Source organism: Triturus cristatus, chromosome 8, assembly GCF_964204655.1.
Source record: "Triturus cristatus chromosome 8, aTriCri1.1, whole genome shotgun sequence".
Lineage (NCBI taxonomy): Eukaryota > Metazoa > Chordata > Amphibia > Caudata > Salamandridae > Triturus > Triturus cristatus.
In genome coordinates, this window is record NC_140591.1 from 1,323,138,078 (window position 1) to 1,323,160,570 (window position 22,493).

Genomic DNA, 22,493 nt, shown 5'->3' on the forward strand with positions numbered 1-22,493 from the left:
TGTTTCTTTATAGGGTTCTGTCATCCCTTGACTGTTGCTGCTATACCCTGAACCCCAGAAATGTCAGAAGGAAAGTAACATGTACACCAACTTTGTCTGTGTGTGGTCCCAGATATAGGAATGAATTACTTCTGTCTGTCAGAGTAGGTCCCTCCCTACTGCAGTTTAAGAATGAGTTGAAAATCTTCCAGGCAATTTCATCTACAGCCCATCCGAATCTCCCTGGCACAGAGTAATTTTTCATGTATATTAATGTGTGGACCTCATCCACCAGATTCCATGCATATATAAATGTATATGCTTAGCGATGCAATAAATTTCACTTTTCTTGTACTCTTTCTCTAATCTTGTGTAGTCAATGCTTAATACTACCTAGACTCCTGTGCCTTCTGGCCCAAGCTCTAAATATACCCCGCAAACATTACATTCAACCTGCACGAAATAATTCTCTGAGCTTCTTGTAATAAGGCACAAATTAAATAAGGAATCCATTGGATATTCGTCTACAAATATCTTGCATGGCATCTGTTTAAATTACACTTCACCTAGACATTTACCAGTGGTTGTTAACACAAAATAATAATTTGCGCCTACCATAAATGCCTGTTACTCAAATATACAAATGTGATGGATGTTGTTGCATAACCTTTTGTATGCACAAAATACACATGAGCGACATCATTTGCAATGTATATGTATCTTGGTGGTACAAGATTTGCATTAAGATGGACAACAACTTTGGCTTAACAAAGGTAATATATACAGTGCATTGCATTTGTCCAGATGTTACGATACCCTCTACAGTGAGAGTACTTTTTTAAAATAGAGTTCTAGTGTTGATAAATTATTTCTTCTAAAACAGTACACAAGAATTGATCATTGATAAAAAATTGTGAATTTAAGATGCATGTTTTTGAAGAACAGATTACTGTACGTTTGTGTTTATTTTTACAGGGTACTTGTTTTGGATTCAGGAAGGATTGTTGAGTTTGATACACCACAAAAGTTATGCCAGCAGGAAGGCGTTTTTTTCAACATGGTATCAGAAGCTGGAATAAGACCAGATGCAGCCATAACGGTTGATTAACTGAAGATTCACTTACTTGCAGAAAAAAAGCACTGAGTTTAAACTATGTATATTTCAAAGTGTATATTTGGTCAAGTATGTTATTGCTAAGAGATTAAGGCATTCTAATGACGAGGCGGATATTTTCTGCCATCTCTAACTAGGGGCAGGGGGGATTGCACAAATCTACGAAATGCCACCAAATACCTCTTGTTTTAATAGTTATGAAAGCGTCCTGATTGAAAAACGTGCACTGTTTTTGTAAATTTCTATTTTTAACACTCCAGCGAGTAATAAAGATTAAACAACATATTTTGTAAGTTGTGTGATGTGTTATACTTACAAACAAATCTTAACATATTTGGATCATGACGCGAGTAATAAAGATTAAACAACATATTTTGTAAGTTGTGTGATGTGTTATACTTACAAACAAATCTTAACATATTTGGATCATGACGCAAAATGGTGGGATCGCCATTCAAATTATTTTGGTGCTAATTTTGAGGACTGTGATAAAGTGGCAAAAATGATTTTTTTGGGCAGTCAAGGTGTTTCTTCTAATATATATATTTTCATTCTCTTTCGTTACTTAACGAAAATAAATCTAAATTGCACATTAGGCTAAAATCATTGGAGGTGCATTTACCCTCCTACTTTGATTATCTTTAGGAGTCTGGGGCGGGGGGGGGGTCATCATTTTGTCAGTTTTCATTCCTTTGTGTTATTATCAACTCAGGATTAATTCCCTTTTCTGGCAGTTTCCTGTGTTATCTTTGAGAGTACCCATGTTTAAGCTTGAGTTACTAGCAGTTTTAGTTTATTTAAAAGGTGTGCAACTGACACAAGAGTGACTGTGTTGTGGGATTTTTCACCAAACACCTCTAAAACAATAATGCAACATTGATGCCACACCTGTAACTGAAATGGAGCCTTTACAATCGGTACTTTAACACTACACTTACACAAAATTTTCCAGGAAAGATGGATTTAACTGCTAACAGTAGGCCAACATAAACTTTGCACCATTGAGGCATCCCTCAGAGACACTGATTTGAAAATGTACTTCCTCATCTATGTTCACATCACTCCATACAACACTTGTTTTAATGAATAGTGCTCAGTGAATTTCTGGCATGCTGGCAGTGGACCGGGGGTCCTGCATTTAAAAAACTGTGGAATTCTAACCTACTTACATTATCTTACACCCTGAGGAATAAGGAGTGGTTTCTCACTTGTGATCCCAGTTCTCTCAAGGAAATCCCCATTGAAATCATAAGCACTACATTTTCCTGCCTAAATGCGGGGACCCCAGACCCATTTCTTTATCGTCACATTTACTTTGTCTTATTTCGGAAATACCAGGATGCCTATATGACATAAATGTTAAACGTTTGCAGACTGAGAACAGGATATATTGCCAATTATATTGAATTACTTTAACATTTGGAAGAAAAAATGCTTAAGCCTTTGAAAGTCATTCGAAAGATTAAAAAGTGACCTTTTAAAAATGTACTTTACAAACACTTTTTACTGCTTTTAAGTAGAGGAAAGGGAAATAAATGGTAATGTAGTGGTACCAGCTACAGCCCTGAAACAATGAGAATAGGACACTGAGCCTTTAAGGGCACCGTGACCACCATTGTCATATCATGCCTTCTAGCTGGCAGTTTACTGAGTTCTTTTTAACAAATGAATTACCAGAACAGAGTTATACTTATTTTATCTCTTCACTCGGAGATGAGGGAGTGTGGCTTATTATTTCAATGGAGATTCCTCTGCGAGAGAAGAGGTAAGAACCCATTCCTTCCTCTCAGGGGATCTCGATTGATAATCATGAGCACTGAATAGATTAGCAAGATCATCCTCAATAATTCGGTGTGGGAGGAGATAAAAGGGAATAGTATCATTTAAGCAAACAAACTTCTCAGAGAGGCTTGCCCGACTTGGGCATCTGCCTTCGCATCCAAATCAAGACAATAGTGTCTTGTAAAGGTGTGAACAAATCTCCAAGTTGCAGTTTTGCAAATCTAAACAATTGGAATGTTTCTAAGTAATGCAACAGTAGCTGTTTTACTTCTAGTGGAATAGGCTCTAGGTCTTCCAGGCAGGGTTTTGTTGGCCATTTGATAAAGGATTATGCAGGAGACAATCCATCTAGTCAAAGATTGTTTCAAAGTGGCAAAACCTGTCCTTAAAGGACCATAGTTCATGAAAGGTTTCTTTGACTGTCTTAAAGATTTTGTCCTATCCAGGTGGCACTTTAACACCCTTCTAACATCGAGTGTATGGAGCGATCTCTGCAGGAGAAGAGGGATTCTGAAAAAATTTTGGTAATGAAATAGTCTGATTGACATGAGAATCTAAGACAACTTAAGGTAGGATTTTAGGATAGGTTTTCATCACCATCTTGTTAACTATGAAAAATTGTTTAAGTCTCATGGAAACATAGGGCCTGTATCTCACTACATCTATGAGCAGACGTTATGTCGACCAAGAAGGAAACATTGCAGGATAGGTGTTGGAGAGAGGCCTTATGAATGGGTTCGAAGGGAAGACCCATAAGGTGAGATAGGACAATATTGAACTCCCATGGAGGGTGAGGTCTCCTAAGAGAAGGATAGATTTTTTTCATGCCCTGTAGAAAATCCTTGACCACATGTATTCTGAAAAATGATATGTGTGAAGGATATTTTCGATAAGCTGTGATTGCTGCAAGATGCACTTCATTTGAGGAGAAATTTAAGTTTGCTTTAGCCAAATGGAGGAGGTATGGAAGAACCGCATCCTTTTGACAACTGAGAGGATTTAAGTTGTTCTGAGAGCACCAGAAGCATAATTGCTTCCATTTGAAAGAATCAGAAGTTGTGGTATAAGGTAGTTTGTCTTCTCTCTATACATCCATGCATTCCTGTATGAGTTCAGGAGTCATGCAGCTATGTTTAACGATTGAAGGTTGGGGTGTTGAATCTTGCCTCTATATTGCTGAAGAAGGTCTGGTTTGCATGGCAGCTTCCTGTGTGGACACTCTGAACAGTGAAAGAGATCTGTAAACACCATTGTTAGGACCACTCTAGATCAATGAAAATCAAGCCTTCAAGCATGACAGCTTGATGATCACTGTTGGCAGTAGGAGAATTAGAGGAAACTCGTAAAGAAATTTGCAGGGCCAGTCGATCGGTAGGGCATTGCCCAGTGTACGTACTTGGTAAAACCTCGAGGTGAAGCTTTGGGCATGTTTTGTTTTCTCTGTCTGCGAACAGATCTATTTGGGGAAAACTCCATTCTGAGAAGATGTTGTGAATTACAGAGCCGTTTAATACCCATTCGTAATTTGCTTGAGCGTTCTGGTTCCAGGCAGCTAGATCGCTGTAATCTTGAGACTCCTGGATATTAGCCATTTCCAGATTGTTTGCGCTTCCCGGGAAAGGGATCTGGATCTTGTCCCTCCCTGCTTGTTCGGAAAATGCATGGTTGTTGTATTGTCCTTCTGAATAGGGAAATAATGACTAGATGTACTGCTCTTAGCTCCAGAAGATTGATGCAGTGAGATTGTGCCTTCTGAGACCACGTGCCTTGTACCATTCATGATTCATATAAGTACTAAAACCTGTAAGGAAGGCATCGGTCACTTGGCTTGGGTTGGTACATCTTGATGGAAATTCATCCCTTTGAGGTGATGTTCTGAGTGGCACCACCACCTGAGTGATTGCTTTGCATGAGTGATTAGCATCACTTTGTCCTTCCGTCTTCCTTAGAGTTGATCCCATTGATCTTCCAGACATTGTTGGAGAGGCCACGTGTAAAGACATGCATTGGGGACCAGGAAAATGCACAATGCCATTGATCCCAGGAAAGACAAGAATTGGCTCACTGTTTGTTGGACTATTGACTTCAGATTAGGACATTTCTGAAGGATAAACATCTCTCCTCCAAAGAAAACACTTTCAGGGCCGGCTCTAGGGCGGTGCGATCGGTGCCACCGCACCGTACGCTGACTTGGGGTGGGGGTGTCATATTTGCAAGTATATTATCATTTAAGCACCTGATGCCGCATTCCTGGCCTCCAGCAATTTTCAGGCATCAATTAAAATGTCAAAATAACTCTGGTGAATAATCGTCTTCCTGGAAAGAGACGGGAGGTTTGTTTAGTGGAAGTTTTGACTCATCCTAAGGTAGCGCAGAGGGTTAAAATGCCTGCTGCTCAGAACGTGTAATATGAAGATAACAAAGTGCATATAATGTAAATAGGTCAGTGGGTTACTGCTTCTGTAAGAGAGCTCCTTTTGTAACTTGTGGTTTATAAGTCAAAATCCTAATATAGAACATTGAGCTATTAGCTGTCATCAAAGAGCTGCATGCAAACTGCAAGATATATGTTAGAGCTATATGGTTTTTTTGCCCAGTCTTTCATTTTCCTAATTTTGCGAAAAGGGTTCATTTGGGTAGAAAATAATTCATATTATTAAAGAGAACCCCTAACAATGATGTCACGTTTTAAATTCTGAATTTGTGTTTTTCCAGAATAAGGACTCTTAAACTATATTGCCTACCAATATCAATGACATGTCACTCCTACACTACAACTTGTAGTCCTGTCTGATAAAACATCTCCTGTACACTTATGTACACACATATGATTGTCTCTGTGCAATGTGTGTGTGATGTAAAGTGCTCTGACACCTTACACTGGTCTGAGTGGTGCTATAAAACTAAATGATTGTGAGAGACAACGGTTCTGGAGACTTGAGGGGCACTGTTAAAGGGTGCTAGTGAGGAAATCCGTGGCAGAGCTAACCATTAGGGGAGCGCCAACAGACATTGGCGCACAGGGCGCCACCAGTGTTAAAGCCGGCCCTGAACACTTTTGTGTCTACTGTGTATAGGACTTCACCGAGGTAGTGCAGGGATTGAACTGGTATAGAGATTGATTTTTTGTGATTCACATGAAGACCCAGCTGTTTGAGACTCTTGACAACTAGATGATTATGTTGACTTGCTGGCAGGCACAAACATGCCTTGATGAGCCAATCTAGACCTGGGTAGATGAAAATCTTCATTTTCCTGACGTGAGCTGCCATAACCCCAATGCATTGGGACCGAAAGGAAGGACTGTGTATTGTTCCTTTTCTACAGTGATTCTCAGGAATTTCCGATGTTTCTTGGCTATCAGGATATGAAAACAGGCATCTTGTAGATCCATTGAATATAATCAGTCCCCCTTATGGAGTTGAGGGAAGATTTGATGACGAGCCAACATTCATAATTCTTTGCTAATCCTCTTGTTCTCTTTCTTTAGGTCTAAAATGGGTCTGTACTCATTTGCGTTCCTTTCTTTCTCACTAGGAAGTAACAAGAATGAATTACTTTTCCACCATGTTTTTCAACAAGAGGATGGAGACTTCTTGTTGCAGCTTTTCCTTTGGAAGAGGGATCATTTCTTAGGTGGAATGGATGGCGGAGGGCTCTTGAACATATATGTGAAAGAGTATCCATGTTCTACAATATTCATAACCCATTTGTTGGTGGTTACTCTTTCCCACTCTTATAGATACAATGTTATACTTCTCCCTTCCAGAGTGGTTAACAAAGAGGGGGAAGAGAGGACTCATTGTTTGCCACAAGTTGGTTTGGTGGCTTGGGCAGAGGATTGCTGACCTCCTCCGCCCCTTGACTGATGGCCCTGTTGCTGTTGCGATGATTTCTGTTGCCACCCTTGAATCCAATGAGGGATTTGAACCCTCTGGTGAAATTACAGGTGGTCATAGGGCCTGTGGGAATGTCTCCTATATTGTCACAATTTCTCTGATTCGACAGCCTTCAAATTGTCGACCTTGAATTTCATTTGAGACATCTCATCATCAGCATGAGAGCCGAATAAGGTGTTACCTGAGAACGGCAGGTTCAAAATTCGGTGTTCGGCTTCAGGTTTTAAGCCTGTGGGTCTCAGCCAAGAAGAGCAACGAAGTTCTAGTCCATGACAGTAGCCATGTGCTGCTAGAGTGGAGGAATCAGCTGCAGCACTCATGACCTAGTTCGACACCATCCTGTCTTCATTGCCAATTTCTTGGACGTCCTGATTTTTATCTCTGGGAAGATCGTCCAAGAATTGTTGAATGGAGTCACACAGAGATCTATCATGATACCCTAGGAGAGGGGTTGCAACTTTGCAACTTTCATAGAAAAGGCAGATGTCACACAGGCTTTCCCTCCCACCGAACCCAATTTTTGCTTTCTTTGTCAGGAGAAACAGTAGATGAAGTTGTGGCAGGAAGCTTCCACACAGCCAAGACAATGAGAGTTTGGAAAAGTTGGATCCTGTAGGAAGCTGGCTCTGTATATACTATACCAAAGTGAGGTATAGTGTGCACAGAGTCCAGTGGAACCCCAAAGGTAGGCAGAGGTAAAGTTAGATAGAACCTTACTCTCTATTTGTGGTAGTGTGGTCGAGCAGTAAGGCAGTATCATAGGACAGTGTTAAGCATTTGTTGTACACACTCAGTCAGCAAATGAATTCACACACTCAAAGACTGAACTTCAGACAAATTGATTTTGTATAAAAATATTCTTTTAGTTATTTTATTTTCTAGAACCAAGCAAGCCTGGCATAGGTGCGCAATAAATACCTTACAGCAGTAATGCAGTTTGTAAACAGTTTGGATTGCAATAGTAAATGTACTTTGATTTGACTTACAGTATTGTTTCAGAGAAATGCAACGATTTGTAAATACAGTACATAGACTTGAATGGGATTTTCAGTAAAATACCAGGTAAGTTACTTTTTAGATTACTTTTCTTACTCAACTTACAGCAACTTCGGCAACTTGAATATCTAATGCGCCGTGAAGTCAATCAGCGCCTGCCCGCGACGACTCTCGTTCAGTATCATAAAGCGAGTCGGATTCCAAGGGGTTTACGTCTAGCCATTAAGCCCATGCTATTTAACATGAACAAGAAATTCATGGAGAAATGGTACGCCATTCTTAATAAGTGCTCCTTGGATTTAATCCTTTTGATAGTGGAAGAATTGTCTCAGGTTATTATTGAACTGGAATCTGAAATTAAAAATCTACAAGCCACTTTAACAGCACAAATGGCACCGGAGGTATGGTCTAAAACACTGGATGACATCAACCTTAAACTAGATAATTACGCAAAAGAAATTCATGAGCGTAAAATCAGAAAATTTCGCAGGGACACCATCGACTATAAATTAGATGAGGTTTACACCTGGGCGGAAGTGTACGCCCAGAAACGTAACTGGCAGAAACAGGGTACCACCTCGTCAGAGGAGAGTCTTGCATCGGTTACAGATACTCAGTTATCCCGTCCACCTGCCCCCACCAGTGTACAGTCACAAGATAGTGAACCAGCTGATGCTGGGCCAAGTACATCAAAAGTGTCTTTTTTAGAGATAAGCCCAGCGTCAAACCAACCCCCCGTACCGACAATAACACCCTCAGCAAAACCCGTCGAGGGCACAGATTCGACAAAAACAGGATCCACGAGAAGGAAGAAACATTAGTGGTGAACATTTCTTCCAAATCTCTAACTTCCAAACAAATTGCAGTTCTAAACAAAGGCTGTTCCTTCGTTCCATCATATACAGGAAAGGCTCTTGATTCGCAGGTCGATCTTTTTAAATTTACTAGGAAGCTCCGCCTACGATACTTTTTTTCCACTATTGAAACCACTCCCAATCCTATTGTAGAGGAGGGTAATTTGGAATTCAAACCTAAAAGCTCCTTTTTACCACCTTTCTCACATAAAACCATTGATTTGTTTGAGAATCTGGTCAAACAGGATTTAAAACACATTCCATGTTTAAAATCAGGGTCTTCCAATTTGACAAAAGGTGAAAAAATGGCATTGAATTCCTTAAGATGTAACACCACTCTACATTTTACAAAAGCGGATAAGGGAGGGGCACTTGTTGTAATGGATTGTACTCACTATGAAAATAAAGTTGAGACAATGTTACAGGATCAGGATACTTACATTCCACTCACTGCAGACCCTACTAGTTCTTTTGTGTCCCTATTGAATTCCATTCTACAGAATGCCGTGGACATGTGCTGGATCAACAATAAAACTAGGGAATTTTTGTTCACGAGATTTCCACGTAGACCTTCCCTGTACATGCTACCGAAGATCCACAAGAACGTCAAAGACCCCCCGTTGAGACCCATTGTCTCCGGTTGTGGGTCAATTCATGATCCACTAGGACGATACTTAGACACCTTTTTCCAACCAATTGTGCAGTCTAGTCCATCTTATTTGCAGGATACCACGCATCTATTGAATATCATTGCAGATATGAGATTACCACTTTCAGTAGAAGTCTTTTTTTGCACTATTGATGTTGTGTCATTGTACACTTCGATTCCTCATATTGAGGGCATTGAAGCTGTTGAATGGGCTTTACTTAAACAGGATTCCGTCAGAGCCAACAAAGTGTTTTTACTCGAACTTTTACACTTTTGTTTATTCCACAGTTACTTTCAGTGGAAGGGTGATTTCTTTCTTCAAGCTAATGGCACATCGATGGGCTTTTCTGGGGCACCTAGCTATGCCAACATCTTCATGCTTAAATATGAATCGGAGCATATTCTTTCTAATCCACAGTGGTCATCTAATCTGCTTATGTATCGTCGATACATCGACGATATTCTGGTTGTATGGCAGGGGTCCAAAAATGAACTAGTGTCATGTATACAACAGCTGAATACTATTAACCCTCGAATTCAATTCACATATTCTGTTGATCCTCAAAGTATTTCATATCTTGATGTCATTCTAACAAGGACGGGTACTAATATTGAGACTGCGGTGTACAAGAAGCAAACTGATCGCAATAATGCTTTGCATTATCAGAGTTTTCATCCTTGGTCCCTTAAAAGACATTTACCTTTTTCTCAACTGTTAAGAATTAGACGTATTTCTTCTGACCCTGAGTCCAGCGTGCAGACTATGCATGAATTCAAAGACAAATTTCTAGCTAGGGGCTATCCCCCCAAAGTGGTGAATGAGGCAGCAAGTCGAGCAATGACCAAGAGTCGTGAATCACTTTTGCTTAAGCAGGATAAAACGGTTTCTGCTAGCCGAGAAGTATTTGTATCCACTTTCTCTAGCAATTCCAATTTCATCAAGAAAAGTATCCTACAACGATGGGATCTACTTCAAAATGAAGCTGATTTCGGAAATCTCTTTACTGAGCAACCGTTATTTGCATACAAACGATCTAACAATCTAAAAGAGATGCTTAACCAGACCATAGTTAAACCAACCATGTCATTTAGAGGCATGACTACTTGCATGAACTGCTCACATTGTCATAATGCCATCACTGGCAGATATGTAACACACCCATGGACAGGCAAAAAGATTATTCTTAATTTTGATGCTAATTGTAACAGTCACCATGTTATATATTTCATTAAGTGTCCATGCGAGATGTTTTATGTTGGCAAAACTGAAAGGTCGATTCGTGTTCGAATTACCGAACACAAGAGCAGAATTCGGACCAAAACCACTAGTTCACCGCTTGCAGTTCATTGGTCAGATAAAAAGCACTCTATTGCTCAATTGCGCTTTGGCATTCTAGAGAAAGTCACAGTACGTTCTGATAGAGATACCACTAAGTTTCTGTTACAGCGTGAAGCCTATTGGATTTGGTTTATGCAAAGCCTCCTGCCCAAGGGGCTTAATGATAAGTTCGAATTGGCTTGTTTTCTTTAAAGTTCATCTTCAGGCAAATGCACATCGATTAATGATTATTCATGCATAATGTTGATTGTACATTTTTTGAACCATACCCCTACTTGTTGTAAAGCATTACAGGTTTTTGCATCAGTCGCTTCTTTTCTTTCTTTCCTTTTTCTTATATTTGCTGTTTATTGTGATTCTGTCGTTTTGTTTTTCCTATTTTATTAGTTTAAAGCTCTATTTTTCAAGATGGCGGCTTTGTGTCATTGTATTAGGATAGTCTATATGTTAGTCCTGTTTCTATGACTAATTTGGGTTTTAAAACACGCCGACACGGACGGCTTTCGAGAAGCCAGTGTTGGTGGTCAGTTTGGGTGGAATACAGTTGGTTTAGGTAAGCGCTATTCTTTTCTGAAATCTAAATTTGAATAAATGTCTGGGAGACTAGCATTTTGACATTTGGGTTTCGACATTTTCAGAGTCAGAACGCTGATTACTATTGCAACCGCAGCTTAAAACTTTACGTGGGTTGGCGATTGGGATAATTAATGGAGATTCATTTGGATCACTCACACCATAGTGAGAAATAGTGGTAAGCTTTGTTCAATGGTTGGTTCTGTGTTCGTTCATATGAGACGATGCTTCGAGGTTTTGGTTTGATTTATTTATTTATTACAGCGCAACTTCAGGATTGGTGCAGATATATCTAGTCCTTTGTTTTTGATATCTTTATCGTGTTCCACTCATCGTAGTTTCTTAAGGTACGAATTGTCTTTTTGTAAGTAGCACACACTTTTGGCGCATAGTGCTTTCACTTTTCGGTTTCTTGTGGTGGTGGCATTTCGCTTTTGTTTTTGACATTTTAAATCGTGTTACACTTATTGTAGTTTCTTTAGGTATGAACTAGCTCTGTGTTGAGCACTTATGGATTTTTGTAATTTGCACACATTTTAGGCACATAGCACTTTCACTTTTCGGTTTCTCGTGGTGGTGGCATTTCGCTCCTGTTGCAATGACCAGAATGCTATTCCCCTGCCTTTCCTTGAACAGCAGAATTGTACATGTACTAATTATGACAATCTATGATGTTTTTTTACAATTGATACATTTATTGTCCGTTTTTATAGATTCCCCTGATGAAGGGCTGAATTGTAAGCCCGAAATGCATTGGGATTTGCTTCATGAAATTGTGAATACAGACCGTTTTGCTGAGAAAAAGCAACGCTTTGTCAAGCCTTTTTTTCGTCATTGATTAAAATCAAAAGGATACATGGATTCAGTTTCGCTGTCAATTTGTTTTCGACGTGTGGAAAATTATCTATGTCTATGTTTCTAATGTTTTATTATGGTGTCTTTGTGAACAAATGTTTATCTTTTGAGCGAGTCATGTATTATATTTAAGCTACTTTTTCATGTTTAAAGATGAGTATGCCCCACCTGGGCACTAGTAGTGCACTTGTTTTTCTAGACACTTGTCTAGATTCTCTCATTGTGTTGGATACTACTCTGGGACATTTCCCGCAAACAGATAAGTAAAATCGTTTTTGTTAAACAGAGTAATTTTAAACAATTTCTTTAGGTTTTCAAACGCCACACTTCAAAACTTTTCCAAGAAAACAGTCAATGTTATCCTATGGAGGAAAATATGGTTATCGGATTTGAGGTAAGTATTTGGTAGTGGGAGTTTATGTTCTGGGGGTAGACTCAGGGGCCCCCCAGGGTCAGTGATGCACTCTTGCTACACCCTCAGCGGCACTAGGGCGGACAGGTACAGAGTGTTGAGGCCCAATGTTCTCCAATGGGGGATAGGGGGCCTCTGGTTGGTGGCTGCTGACTAGCAGGCCACTTGGCTGTGGAAGCCAAGCTCCGGGTGTTAGGCTCTGGGCAAAGTGGGATCCAGTTTAGCACCCAAAGGGCACCCACAGGGGCGCCTGTGTGCAGGGTGCTGTTTTGGCGTCTGGTGCCCTGATGTTTTAAATGGGGATTTTCGGTTTCGTTTTTTTGCTGCAGGCTCGGTCCAGGAAGACTTCCGGGAGGAACCAACAGCTGGGCAGGTAAGTTGGAGGGCTTGGGGATGTAGGTGCACCTTGGGTTCTCTTCTCCAGGGCGCAGGGCGTCTTTTGAGGTTGGATTTCACCATACCGGGTTGGGGGGGGATCTCCGTGCAGAGGCTGCAGGTGACGTCAGGGAGTCCTGGAGGGGTCAACCCACGGTGGACTCAGTCTCTGGAGAGCTGGGGGACCTTGCTGGGTCCGGTGGGCCACTCGAACTCGGGCCATAGGTGACGAGTGCAGTGGTAGTTCCAGGCATCGGGTTTCTTTATCCTCAGCAGGTTCAGAGTCTGTTTTCGTAGTTTCTTTTGAACAGGGCTGCTGTTCACAGGAGATCCGGTCTTTGTTGAGGGCAGTCAGTGCTCCCAGGGGTCCTGAAGGTCGCTGGCTGCAGGACAAGACGATTTTTGGCACAGGATCTCCGAAAACTGCAGATGGGCTGGTAGGGCTGGGGCCAAGTCAGCTGTTCTCTGCAGTCTCCTCCGCTGGGTATCTTCTTTTGTCCTTTTTCTTCTTATGTTGCGGGAATCTGCTTTCTTGGTTTAGGGCTGCCCCCTAAATACTGTATTCAGGGGGCGTTTTTGGGGTCTCTGGGTCAGTAGCGTATGGGCTACTGACCCTAGGGTGACTGCACCCTTGGTGTGCTCACCCCACGTGGGGGAGTGAGCACAATCCCTAATCCTGATTGGGGAGTACCTGCCATCTGCAAGTTGGCGGGCACTGAAGGGGGGCTTCACCTCGCCCCCCACCTAGTTTTTCCCACCTGTCTTCCTGCTGAAAAGGAGGGGAGACAGGACGGGGGACTGAACCTGATAGCAGGAGAGGCTAGGGGTCGCATTACAAAGGCTGCCAGGCCTTTGAAGCTCTCCTGCCACAGATGGCTCTTCCTGGCCTGAGAGAGGTGTGAACACCTCCGCCCAGGAAAGGCTTCGTGTCTGGGCTCAGGGAGCGAAGGCTCCCACCCTGAGGGGGCCAGAAAAATGTCTTGTGGTGGCAGGGTACCCACCAGAGGATGGTCGTTTTTCAGAGGGCATCTCCAAGATGCCCTCTGTGTGCATTTTATATAAAATCGCACACTAGCATCAGTGAGGGTTTAATGTGCTGAGAAGTTTGATACCAAACTTCCCAGTTTTCAGTGCAGCCAATATGGTGCTGTGGAGTTCGGAATGACAAGCTCCCAGCATCATAGTCTTAATGGCAGCACTGCACTTACAATGTCTAAGAATGGACTTAGACACTGTAGGGGTACAGGGCTCATGCACCTGTACCCTCACCACTGGCATAAGGCACCCAGCTAGAGGGGTGACTGATCTATGCCAGGGCAGAGGGTTGTAGGCATGGCACACAGGGATGTGTGCCATGTCGACTCGTCACTGTGTTCTGCACCAAAACATGCAGCCTGCAAAGAGGGGGGGGGTTGGGAGGGTGTGGGTGTGGGTGTGGGTGTGGGTGTGTGTGTGTGTGTGTGTGTGTTAGTTAGTGGTCTTCCCTGGTCACAGTCCCCTGGTAACCTGTGGTACCATTTACCAGGGGCTGACCTATGGCCAGAGATGCCAATTGGGTTCGTTTTGGGGAAAGAACACAGGCTCTGGGAATCTGATTGGCAGGGACCCAGGGCACCTCAAGTAAAAGTGCATCAGTAGTCTGGCAAAAAGTGTGGGGGGGGGGTTACTGCAGCAGAAACCCACTTTCCTACCGATCCTGATCTATATTTCTTCTGTAGAGGTGATGGTGCAGACTTCATAGCAGCTGGATTCAGAAATAGTTCCATAGTTAGTTCTAAGAGACACGGAACCAAAGGTAGTAATGGCCGAGCTGCAGATCTTTGATGAAGTGTCTAAAAGATTACTGACATGGATATTGTAATGCTCGGTAAATCCATATTTAATTTATAAGATCCTCTAATAAGTACCTCCTCAAAGGTATTGATGTCATCAACAGGAGATTTTCTCACTGGAGAATCTGTTAAGGTTGGCGAATACAGTCCTGAAGAAGATGTGGTTTGACAAGACCGTGAGGATCTCGATTTGGATGTTGAAAATCTTCTTGAACGTAAACCTCTATGAGATCTTGGACAATGACTGTGGGCTCTTGAACTTGACCTTGGCCTAGACCCACAACTTCGAGGTCTGGTATGAATGAGAGTGAGATCTAGAGTGCCTTGTGACTCTGCCAATGGTACAGGAGACTGTGTGAGCAAAAAAAGAGTTGGTAGCAGTATTGGCAGTGGAGGTACTGCTGGGATTGCTGGTTGAGAAGGAGGAGGAGGAGGAAGCTGAGGTGGAGGAGGAGTGGATTACGATGGAGCCTGTGGCGATGTTGGTGAATTTGGAATGTGCACTGGAGAGGTGAGCCTGGATAGAGAATAGCCTTCTGAGTCAGACTCTAATGAAAGCCTGCGTGCCTTCATCTGTGAAAACCACTCTCCTGTCTTTGTCAGAGGAGATGTATGATCTCTCAACAGCGTATGGTGTCTCAACAGTAATGTATCTCTCGACTAGACAGTGGTCTCCTCCTCCATGATATGTTTGTCACTGACGTCAAACTAGCTCCTGAGGGTGAGCAAATAGGTGCTGTACCTCTTCTCGATGTCGAACAGGGACATTGTTGCTTGCCAATTTTTCTCCTTTTTGATTTCTCTCTGTAGACGTCCTCAGAGCATGGCATAGTGGCTCTGGCAGAGGGAACAGATTCTTCTAATCCTTCAGAAGTCTCCCCAACCAGGGTATATTGCCTTCTGCTGTGCTTCACTTAGCCATGGAGGCGAATCTTCTCTCAATCTCCCTTAAAGTGTGCCTAAAGAGGGTGTTGCATTGGCTACGCTTCTTGGGGTCATGAGAGTCTGGCAAACAGAAGATACAGATCCTGTGCGGGTCTGTTTCAGCCATTTGTCTGCCACATTCTGGGCAGTTCACACAAAAAAAATTGCGTTTTGCAAAAAAATCTGAAACATTTTGTGTCAAAAAGTAGCTCAAACTACTTGAAGCCCTGAAACACATTTAGTGAATCACTTTTTAAAGCAACAGATGAAAGAATTTGAGAGAAAAAAAAAACCTGTTTAAAGGCACAGCTCATCTCCAGGTTCCTATCAGCATGAGTCAGAAAAAAAGATCTGAGTAATCTGCCACTTACAGGGCATGATAGGACACTGGAAGTCAACGTGCCCATAAATGTGCAGTATCCTATTCTCATTGTTTTCAATGCAACCGCCTGTGCAGCTACATTGCCATTAGTTCATGTTCTCTTACTTTAAAAAGAGCTTGTCACAGACATTTTTAAAAGGTAACATTTTAACCTTTCTACTGACTTTTAGACGAGATAAGCCTTTTTTCTTCTAAATTTTAAAGTAATTCAGTATAATTGGCAATTTAGCCTGTTTAATGGATGCATAATTTTAACATTCGAATCTGAAAGAAACACGTTAGTTAGATTCCTCACCTTAGAATATCCCCAGGCGTCAGACTGGATCCGGAAAGATTTTTCGTCAGCAATACCCCTTGCGCGTCGCTAGGCGTCGTCTGCGGCTCCGCGTCCGTCGTCGACGTCGTGCGCCGGAATGACGTTGTCGGAGTACTTAGACGCCGCCCTCGCACGCTGACGTCAGTTCTTTTTTTTCTGCGCCAGACAGCGCCGATCCGGGAAGAGCTTACTCCTTTAGTCACTTTTTAACTAAAACTTTTTGGACTCTTTTGTCTACTCGATTCGTACTGGTGCCGGTAGGATGCCCGGGTTTAAAGCCTGTGACATCTGTCATCGACTGATGTCGGTGACGGACCACCATCGCCGGTGCCTCTACTGCCTGGGGGCCGACCACGATGCGGAGTCGTGCATCGACTGCCAGGCCTTGACCTCAAAGGCTAGGCGGGAGCGGTCCCGTAAGCCTCTCGAGCTCCGACACTCGGCTCTATGCCGTTCACAGTCCCGGTCAAGGAGGAGGTCGAAGGACCGGTCGCGGAGCCGCAGCCACCACCACCGCTCATCGGGGTTGAAGTCTTCGAGTAAGTCGAAGCATGCTAAGAAGTCCAAAAGGCGACATCGCTCTTCAGACTCCCCTCGTCGGTCGCGCGACTCGGTCGAGGGTCCGGGTGGTACCACCCCCGTGGCTCCATCAGAGCCGCAGGAGCCGCGTCCGTCCCCATACCCTCCGGTCCCTGGGACCGACGCGACTCCGGCGGAGATCAGTGCCTTCCTCTCGGCCATGAGGGGCCTGGCTCCGCCGTCGACGCCTGCCGGCGTGCCCTCGGGCCCCGCGGGCTCGACTGGGTGACCTAGCGAGCCGGCGACTCCGGCCCCGGCACCGTCGTCGACTTCGGTCCCGACGTGGGATCCAGGCCTGGATCTCAGTCGGTGCCGGTCGACGTCACGACGCCTCCTCCGCCGGTGCCGCAGCCGACGCCGATGGATGACAATTTCATCTTCCGTCCGGCTCCGATTATTCCCCCTGTTTATCAGGAATCGGATGACATGGGCGACTGGGAGGGGTCTGAAGACCCTCTGGCCATGCCGGCCAACTTATCTCAGGACTGTGCAGATGAGCTCGGGGATGCTAGTGGTCTGGACACCTCCCCGGACACTGGTTTCATCTCTCCTCCGACTGTGGCTTTGGAGGAAGGTGCTGCATTTTCAGTGGTGCTGCGCAAGGCGGCCGAAGCCCTTGGGCTGGAGCTGCCTGCTGTGGCCGTGAGTACTAACCTCCTCACTGAAGTGCTTCAACCGTCAGCAAGCTCCTCGGAGCCTCTGATGCAGTTCAATGAGGCACTAGTGGACGTTCTGAAGGGCACCTGGTCCAAGCCCTCCACAGTACCTCCTGTGGATCGGAACGTGGCCCGGCGCCACCAGTTTTTTGTCCCAACACCCCACGCCCGAGAGCCTGGTTATCCAGGCCTCTACTTCCCAATCCTCCTTCCCGTCTGCTCTCCCGGATCGGGAATCCAAGAGGCTAGAGCAGTTCGGTAAGAAGCTGTTCTCTTCCCTTAGTTTGGGACTGCGGTCCTTGAACACCACTTGCCTCTTGGACCGTTATTCCCACTCTCTGTGGGATACGGTGGAGGACGTGCTGCCCCAGTGTCCGGAGGAGGTCCGCACGCGGCTCGCCCAGGCCCTTGCCGACGGGCGGGATGCAGCACGACATGCTATTCGATGTGGACTAGACACTACGTACTCGCTGGGTAGGGCGATGTCAACCACGGTGGTGCTCCGCCGCCATGCCTGGCGGCGGTCCACGTCTTGCTCAGGGGATGTCCAGAACACCCTCATGGATATGCCCTTTGATGGCACTCACCTTTTTGGCGAGAAGGCGGATAGTGCGCTGGTGCGCTTGAAGGACTCCCGGGCTACGGCCAAGTCCTTGGGCCTCTCGGGGCCGCGACCGCAAACTTCCGCCTTTCGTCCCTTTCGTGGGCAAGGAAGGGGCGCCCCCTCATGTCCGCCTAGCCACCAGCACAGATCTAACCTGCACGCGGTCGCGGACGTGGATGCCGCCGAGGCGGTCCCGGGGGTCAACGTGCCGGTAAGTCCACATCCACCCCGGCAGTATCCGCCTCAAAGCCCTCATAGTCCGTGCTTTCAGGCCCATTCCACGCCAGTGGGGGGCAGAGTTCACCATCACCTGCTCCACTGGCGTTCCATCACGTCGGACAGGTGGGTGCTGCAAATCGTCCAAAGGGGCTACTCCCTCCCCTTCGAGATGACCCCTTCAGCCATGCCATTGCAGTGCCACCGCATGTCGGGGGATCACTTGTTAATTTTAATGTTAATGTTAAAAGTACTTATAAAGCGCAAACAATCATCCTGGGTAGGATATCACGGCGCTATAGGAGCAGTGATGAAATGAAAGGTAAGTAACAAGATCATTATTTTAGTCAAGCTTGGGGAAGAAAAATGTTTTCAGTTGCTTCCTGAAGGACAGGTAGCTGTCTACCAATCTAAGATTCACAGGCAGCTCGTTCCAACTGGTTGCCGCCAGGTGGGAGAAGGCTCGCCCTCCCATCCTAGCTGTTTTCACACGTGTGATTCTTGCTCTAGCTGTGGTTTGGGAGCGTAGATTCCTAGATGGGACATAGAATTTGATTTAGTTTTTTAGAATACAAGGGCCTATATTGTGCAGTGTTCTATGCGTTATGCACAGTAGCTTAAAGATAGCTCTTTGTCTCATTGGCAGCCAGTGCAGTTCTCTTATACAGCTCTTGGCTGGGTCGTATTTTCTTTTGTTGCAGATTGCCTTGGCTGCAGTGTTTTGTATGAACTGTAGTTTGGAAAAGAGATAGTCAGCCATTCCTACAAACAAGGAGTTTCCATAGTCCAGCCTACTCATTAGTAGAGACTGGACCAAGATCTTTTTACAGTCAGTAGGAATCCATGGAAAGACTCTTCTGAGCATTTTCAGAAGTGCAAAGCCTTTACCACAGATTATTGATACGTGGGTTTTCATACTTAAAGTGTTGTCTAGTGTCACCCCTAGATTCTTAGCCGTCAGTGTCGGGCTTGGGGGGGTGCCTAATGTTGTGGGCCACCAGCTGCTGTCCCATAGTTGTGTATGTCTGCCAAACAACAGTATTTCGGATTTGTCTGCATTTAGCTTAAGACAGTGACTATAGGGGAGGAGCCTAGCGCGCAACCAAGATGGCCGCGTAGGTGCGAGGCTCCCGAGGACCTCCGCAACCTCCTACATTTATCCTGTATTTATCCTGCCTCGGTTGAGGGGACTGTGTTGGTGAGCCTGAGCTGAGGTGGTACCCGTTTCCCGTTCTCAAATTGGACCTCGGGTGCCGGAGTGAGCACCGATTGAAGTTTGCGGCCTTCTCCTCGCCGGACCCCGGATTTGCGCTGAGGGGTGACCTGGTGGCAAAGTGAACAACAACGGCGGGCTGGGCCTGGTGGGTCGCGTACCCCGCACTTTTGCTTTCACTTTCGCACCCCCTCGCCTTCTCTGCGAGTGAGATCTCGGAGCTCTTTGCGTTGGTGTGGCCTCGCTGGGGGACCCTGCCTGCCTGCCGGCTGTGACCCACCCCGCCGATCTGGGGTGGCCCCCCTCGGAGCTTGTGGCCCCGATTGCCTGCCCTCTACGGCGTCGCTGGTGCGAGTGTGAGAACGGTGGCGATGGCCACGAAACAAGATGGAGATCGATCAAAGACCAAGTCGACCCGGCGTGGCGCCGTCCACCAGTCCAACATCATGGACCGCTATACCCTTCAGAGGGGATCTCCTGGCGGACCACACAAGTCCTCTGAGGGCCCTTCTGATGCTCCGGACTTGCCCACGGATCTGACTCTGCAAGACGTCATGGGCGCCATTGCCGAGATGAAGGCCTCGGTGGGCCAGCGGTTCGATACCCTGGCACATAAAATCGACGCGGTCCTAGTGGATGTTGGCCTGGTGAGGGCTGATCTCTCTAAGACCAACGACCGGGTTGATTCTTTGGCCCACACCGGATCGGGCCTCACGACTGAGGTGGCGGCCCTACAAACGGAGGTGCGCCGACTTCGTCAGGCGAGTGCGCTTATGGATCGGCACCTTAAGGGATTCCGAGAGTCGGGCCCGGAGGAACAATATCCGCATCATCGGGGTGCCCGAGGGACGGGAGGAAGCGGCGGCGGATCTCTTTGTGGAAGACCTGATCGCTACCCATCTCCAGCCTTGGGGACTGAGTACATTTTTTGCCGTGGAGAGGGCCCACAGAGTTCCCGGGGGAAGGCCGAAGGTCGGGGCCCCTCCACGACCTCTCATTGCCCGGATTTTTAACTTTCGGGACAGGGACGCGATCTTGCAAGCCTCCAGACTGCAAGGGCCGATTAAGCTGGAAAATATGGAGGTGAACTTTTACCCTGATTTTACCCAAGCGGTCCAAAAGCAGAGACTGAGCTTCCTGGGCGTCAAGCGCCGACTTCGGGACATGAACCTAAAATATGCCATGCTCTTCCCGGCCAAGCTGCGAGTGGAGGTGGATGGTCGCTCGCACTTTTTTGATAGTCCCGAAGCAGCCGGGGACTGGCTGGATACTCTGTCTGGGGATCGTGGTCGGGATGGCGGGGGGGGGCGGCGGGAGGAGACGGCCCACTGGATCGGGACTGAGGGGTTGATATTGGGCCTCACTCAGGACGACTATGATGCCACTTTCGACTAAGCTTCTGTCTTTGTTCTTTCCTCTCCCATGGAGGTTGTGAGGGGTCTGGGAGGGGTACTCTTTCCTCCTCTAGGCGGTCTAGCTAGTTTCATTATATAGGGGCGACAGGCACACTGCAAGTTGTGGGGGCTGTCCGGGCTCATGCAGGGGTGCAGGGAGGGGGGAGTTTTGTTGGGGCGGGTGGGTTGGGGTGGGGTGTTGTTCGTTTATACCACAAGGCAAATGTATCATTGTGTCATCTTTAAAGTGCTCTCTGGGGTACGAGCGATGGCTTCTGTTTATGATGGGGGGTAGGGGACTGAGTTTGTTGTCCTGGAATGTTAATGGACTGGGGGACAGGATAAAACGAGGTGTGGTCCTGCAGTTCTTGAAGCGAATTTCGCCCGATATAGTTTTTCTGCAGGAGACACACCTCATTGGCAACTCCTTTCGTGCTATGAATCGACGGGGCTACCGCCTTGTGGCCCATTCGGGCTTCACGTCTGGTTCAAGGGGTGTGGGCATTATGGTTAAGAACTCGCTCCCGTTGGAGATTGATGAGGTGCTCCATGACGACAGGGGACGCTACACGGTTTTGGTGGGCAGAATGGAGGGCAGAGTGGTCGTTTTTGTGTTAGTATATGTCCCGCCGGGGCTGCAGACGACCACCTTTGCGGACCTGGGGCGCCTCCTCCTTGGCCTTCCGGAGGGGATTCTAGTGGTGGGGGGGGATTTTAATGCTGTGGTTTCCGGAACTGTGGACCGTCACCCCCCTAGGGATCTCCCCCGGGCCCAGGCGTGGTTGCCTGGCCTCTTGGATACCTTGGGGCTGGTGGATTGTTGGCGTTTGAAACATCCCACGCAGCTCCAGTATACCTTCCACTCCGGGGTTCATGGTAGTCTTTCACGGCTAGATTATGTCCTGGTTCCGGCGGCTCATGTGGGGAGGGTGGGAGAGGTGAGCCATTTGGCACAGGGTATCTCGGACCACTCCCCGCTCTTGTTGCGCTTTGATATTCTTCCGAGGGTACCTGGGGGTCTTCATTACCCTGGATGCGGAGGCCCGATATAGTCAGAACTTGCTTCCCCCCCTCCAGCGCCTGAAGGAGGATGTCGCACGTTGGCGGCGCTTGCCGCTCTCGCCGCTCGGCCGGGCGGCATTGTTTAAGATGATGTCGCTGCCGCGTTTCCTGTACGCTCTGCAGAACACAATGGACGTCGTCCCGGATTTGAGGTAAGTATTTGGTAGTGGGAGTTTATGTTCTGGGGGTAGACTCAGGGGCCCCCCAGGGTCAGTGATGCACTCTTGTTACACCCTCAGCGGCACTAGGGCGGACAGGTACAGAGTGTTGAGGCCCAATGTTCTCCAATGGGGGATAGGGGGCCTCTGGTTGGTGGCTGCTGACTAGCAGGCCACTTGGCTGTGGAAGCCAAGCTCCGGGTGTTAGGCTCTGGGCAAAGTGGGATCCAGTTTAGCACCCAAAGGGCACCCACAGGGGCGCCTGTGTGCAGGGTGCTGTTTTGGCGTCTGGTGCCCTGATGTTTTCAATGGGGATTTTCGGTTTCTTTT

The 22,493-nt window shown here is 46.2% G+C and overlaps 1 protein-coding gene across 3 annotated transcripts in view; it reads left to right on the forward strand.

Annotated features, from left to right (window-relative positions):
• LOC146805741 (ATP-binding cassette sub-family C member 2-like) overlaps nucleotides 1-1,467 on the forward strand; it is a 417,933-nt gene extending 416,466 nt beyond the window's left edge. For all 3 annotated transcript variants that reach the window (XM_085623042.1, XM_085623044.1, XM_085623043.1), the window contains one exon: nucleotides 955-1,467. In XM_085623042.1, the coding sequence (XP_085479168.1) occupies nucleotides 955-1,087 (133 nt within the window). In that variant the 3' untranslated portion in view covers nucleotides 1,088-1,467. The remainder of the gene's footprint in view (nucleotides 1-954) is intronic.
• The last annotated feature ends 21,026 nt before the right edge of the window (nucleotides 1,468-22,493 follow it).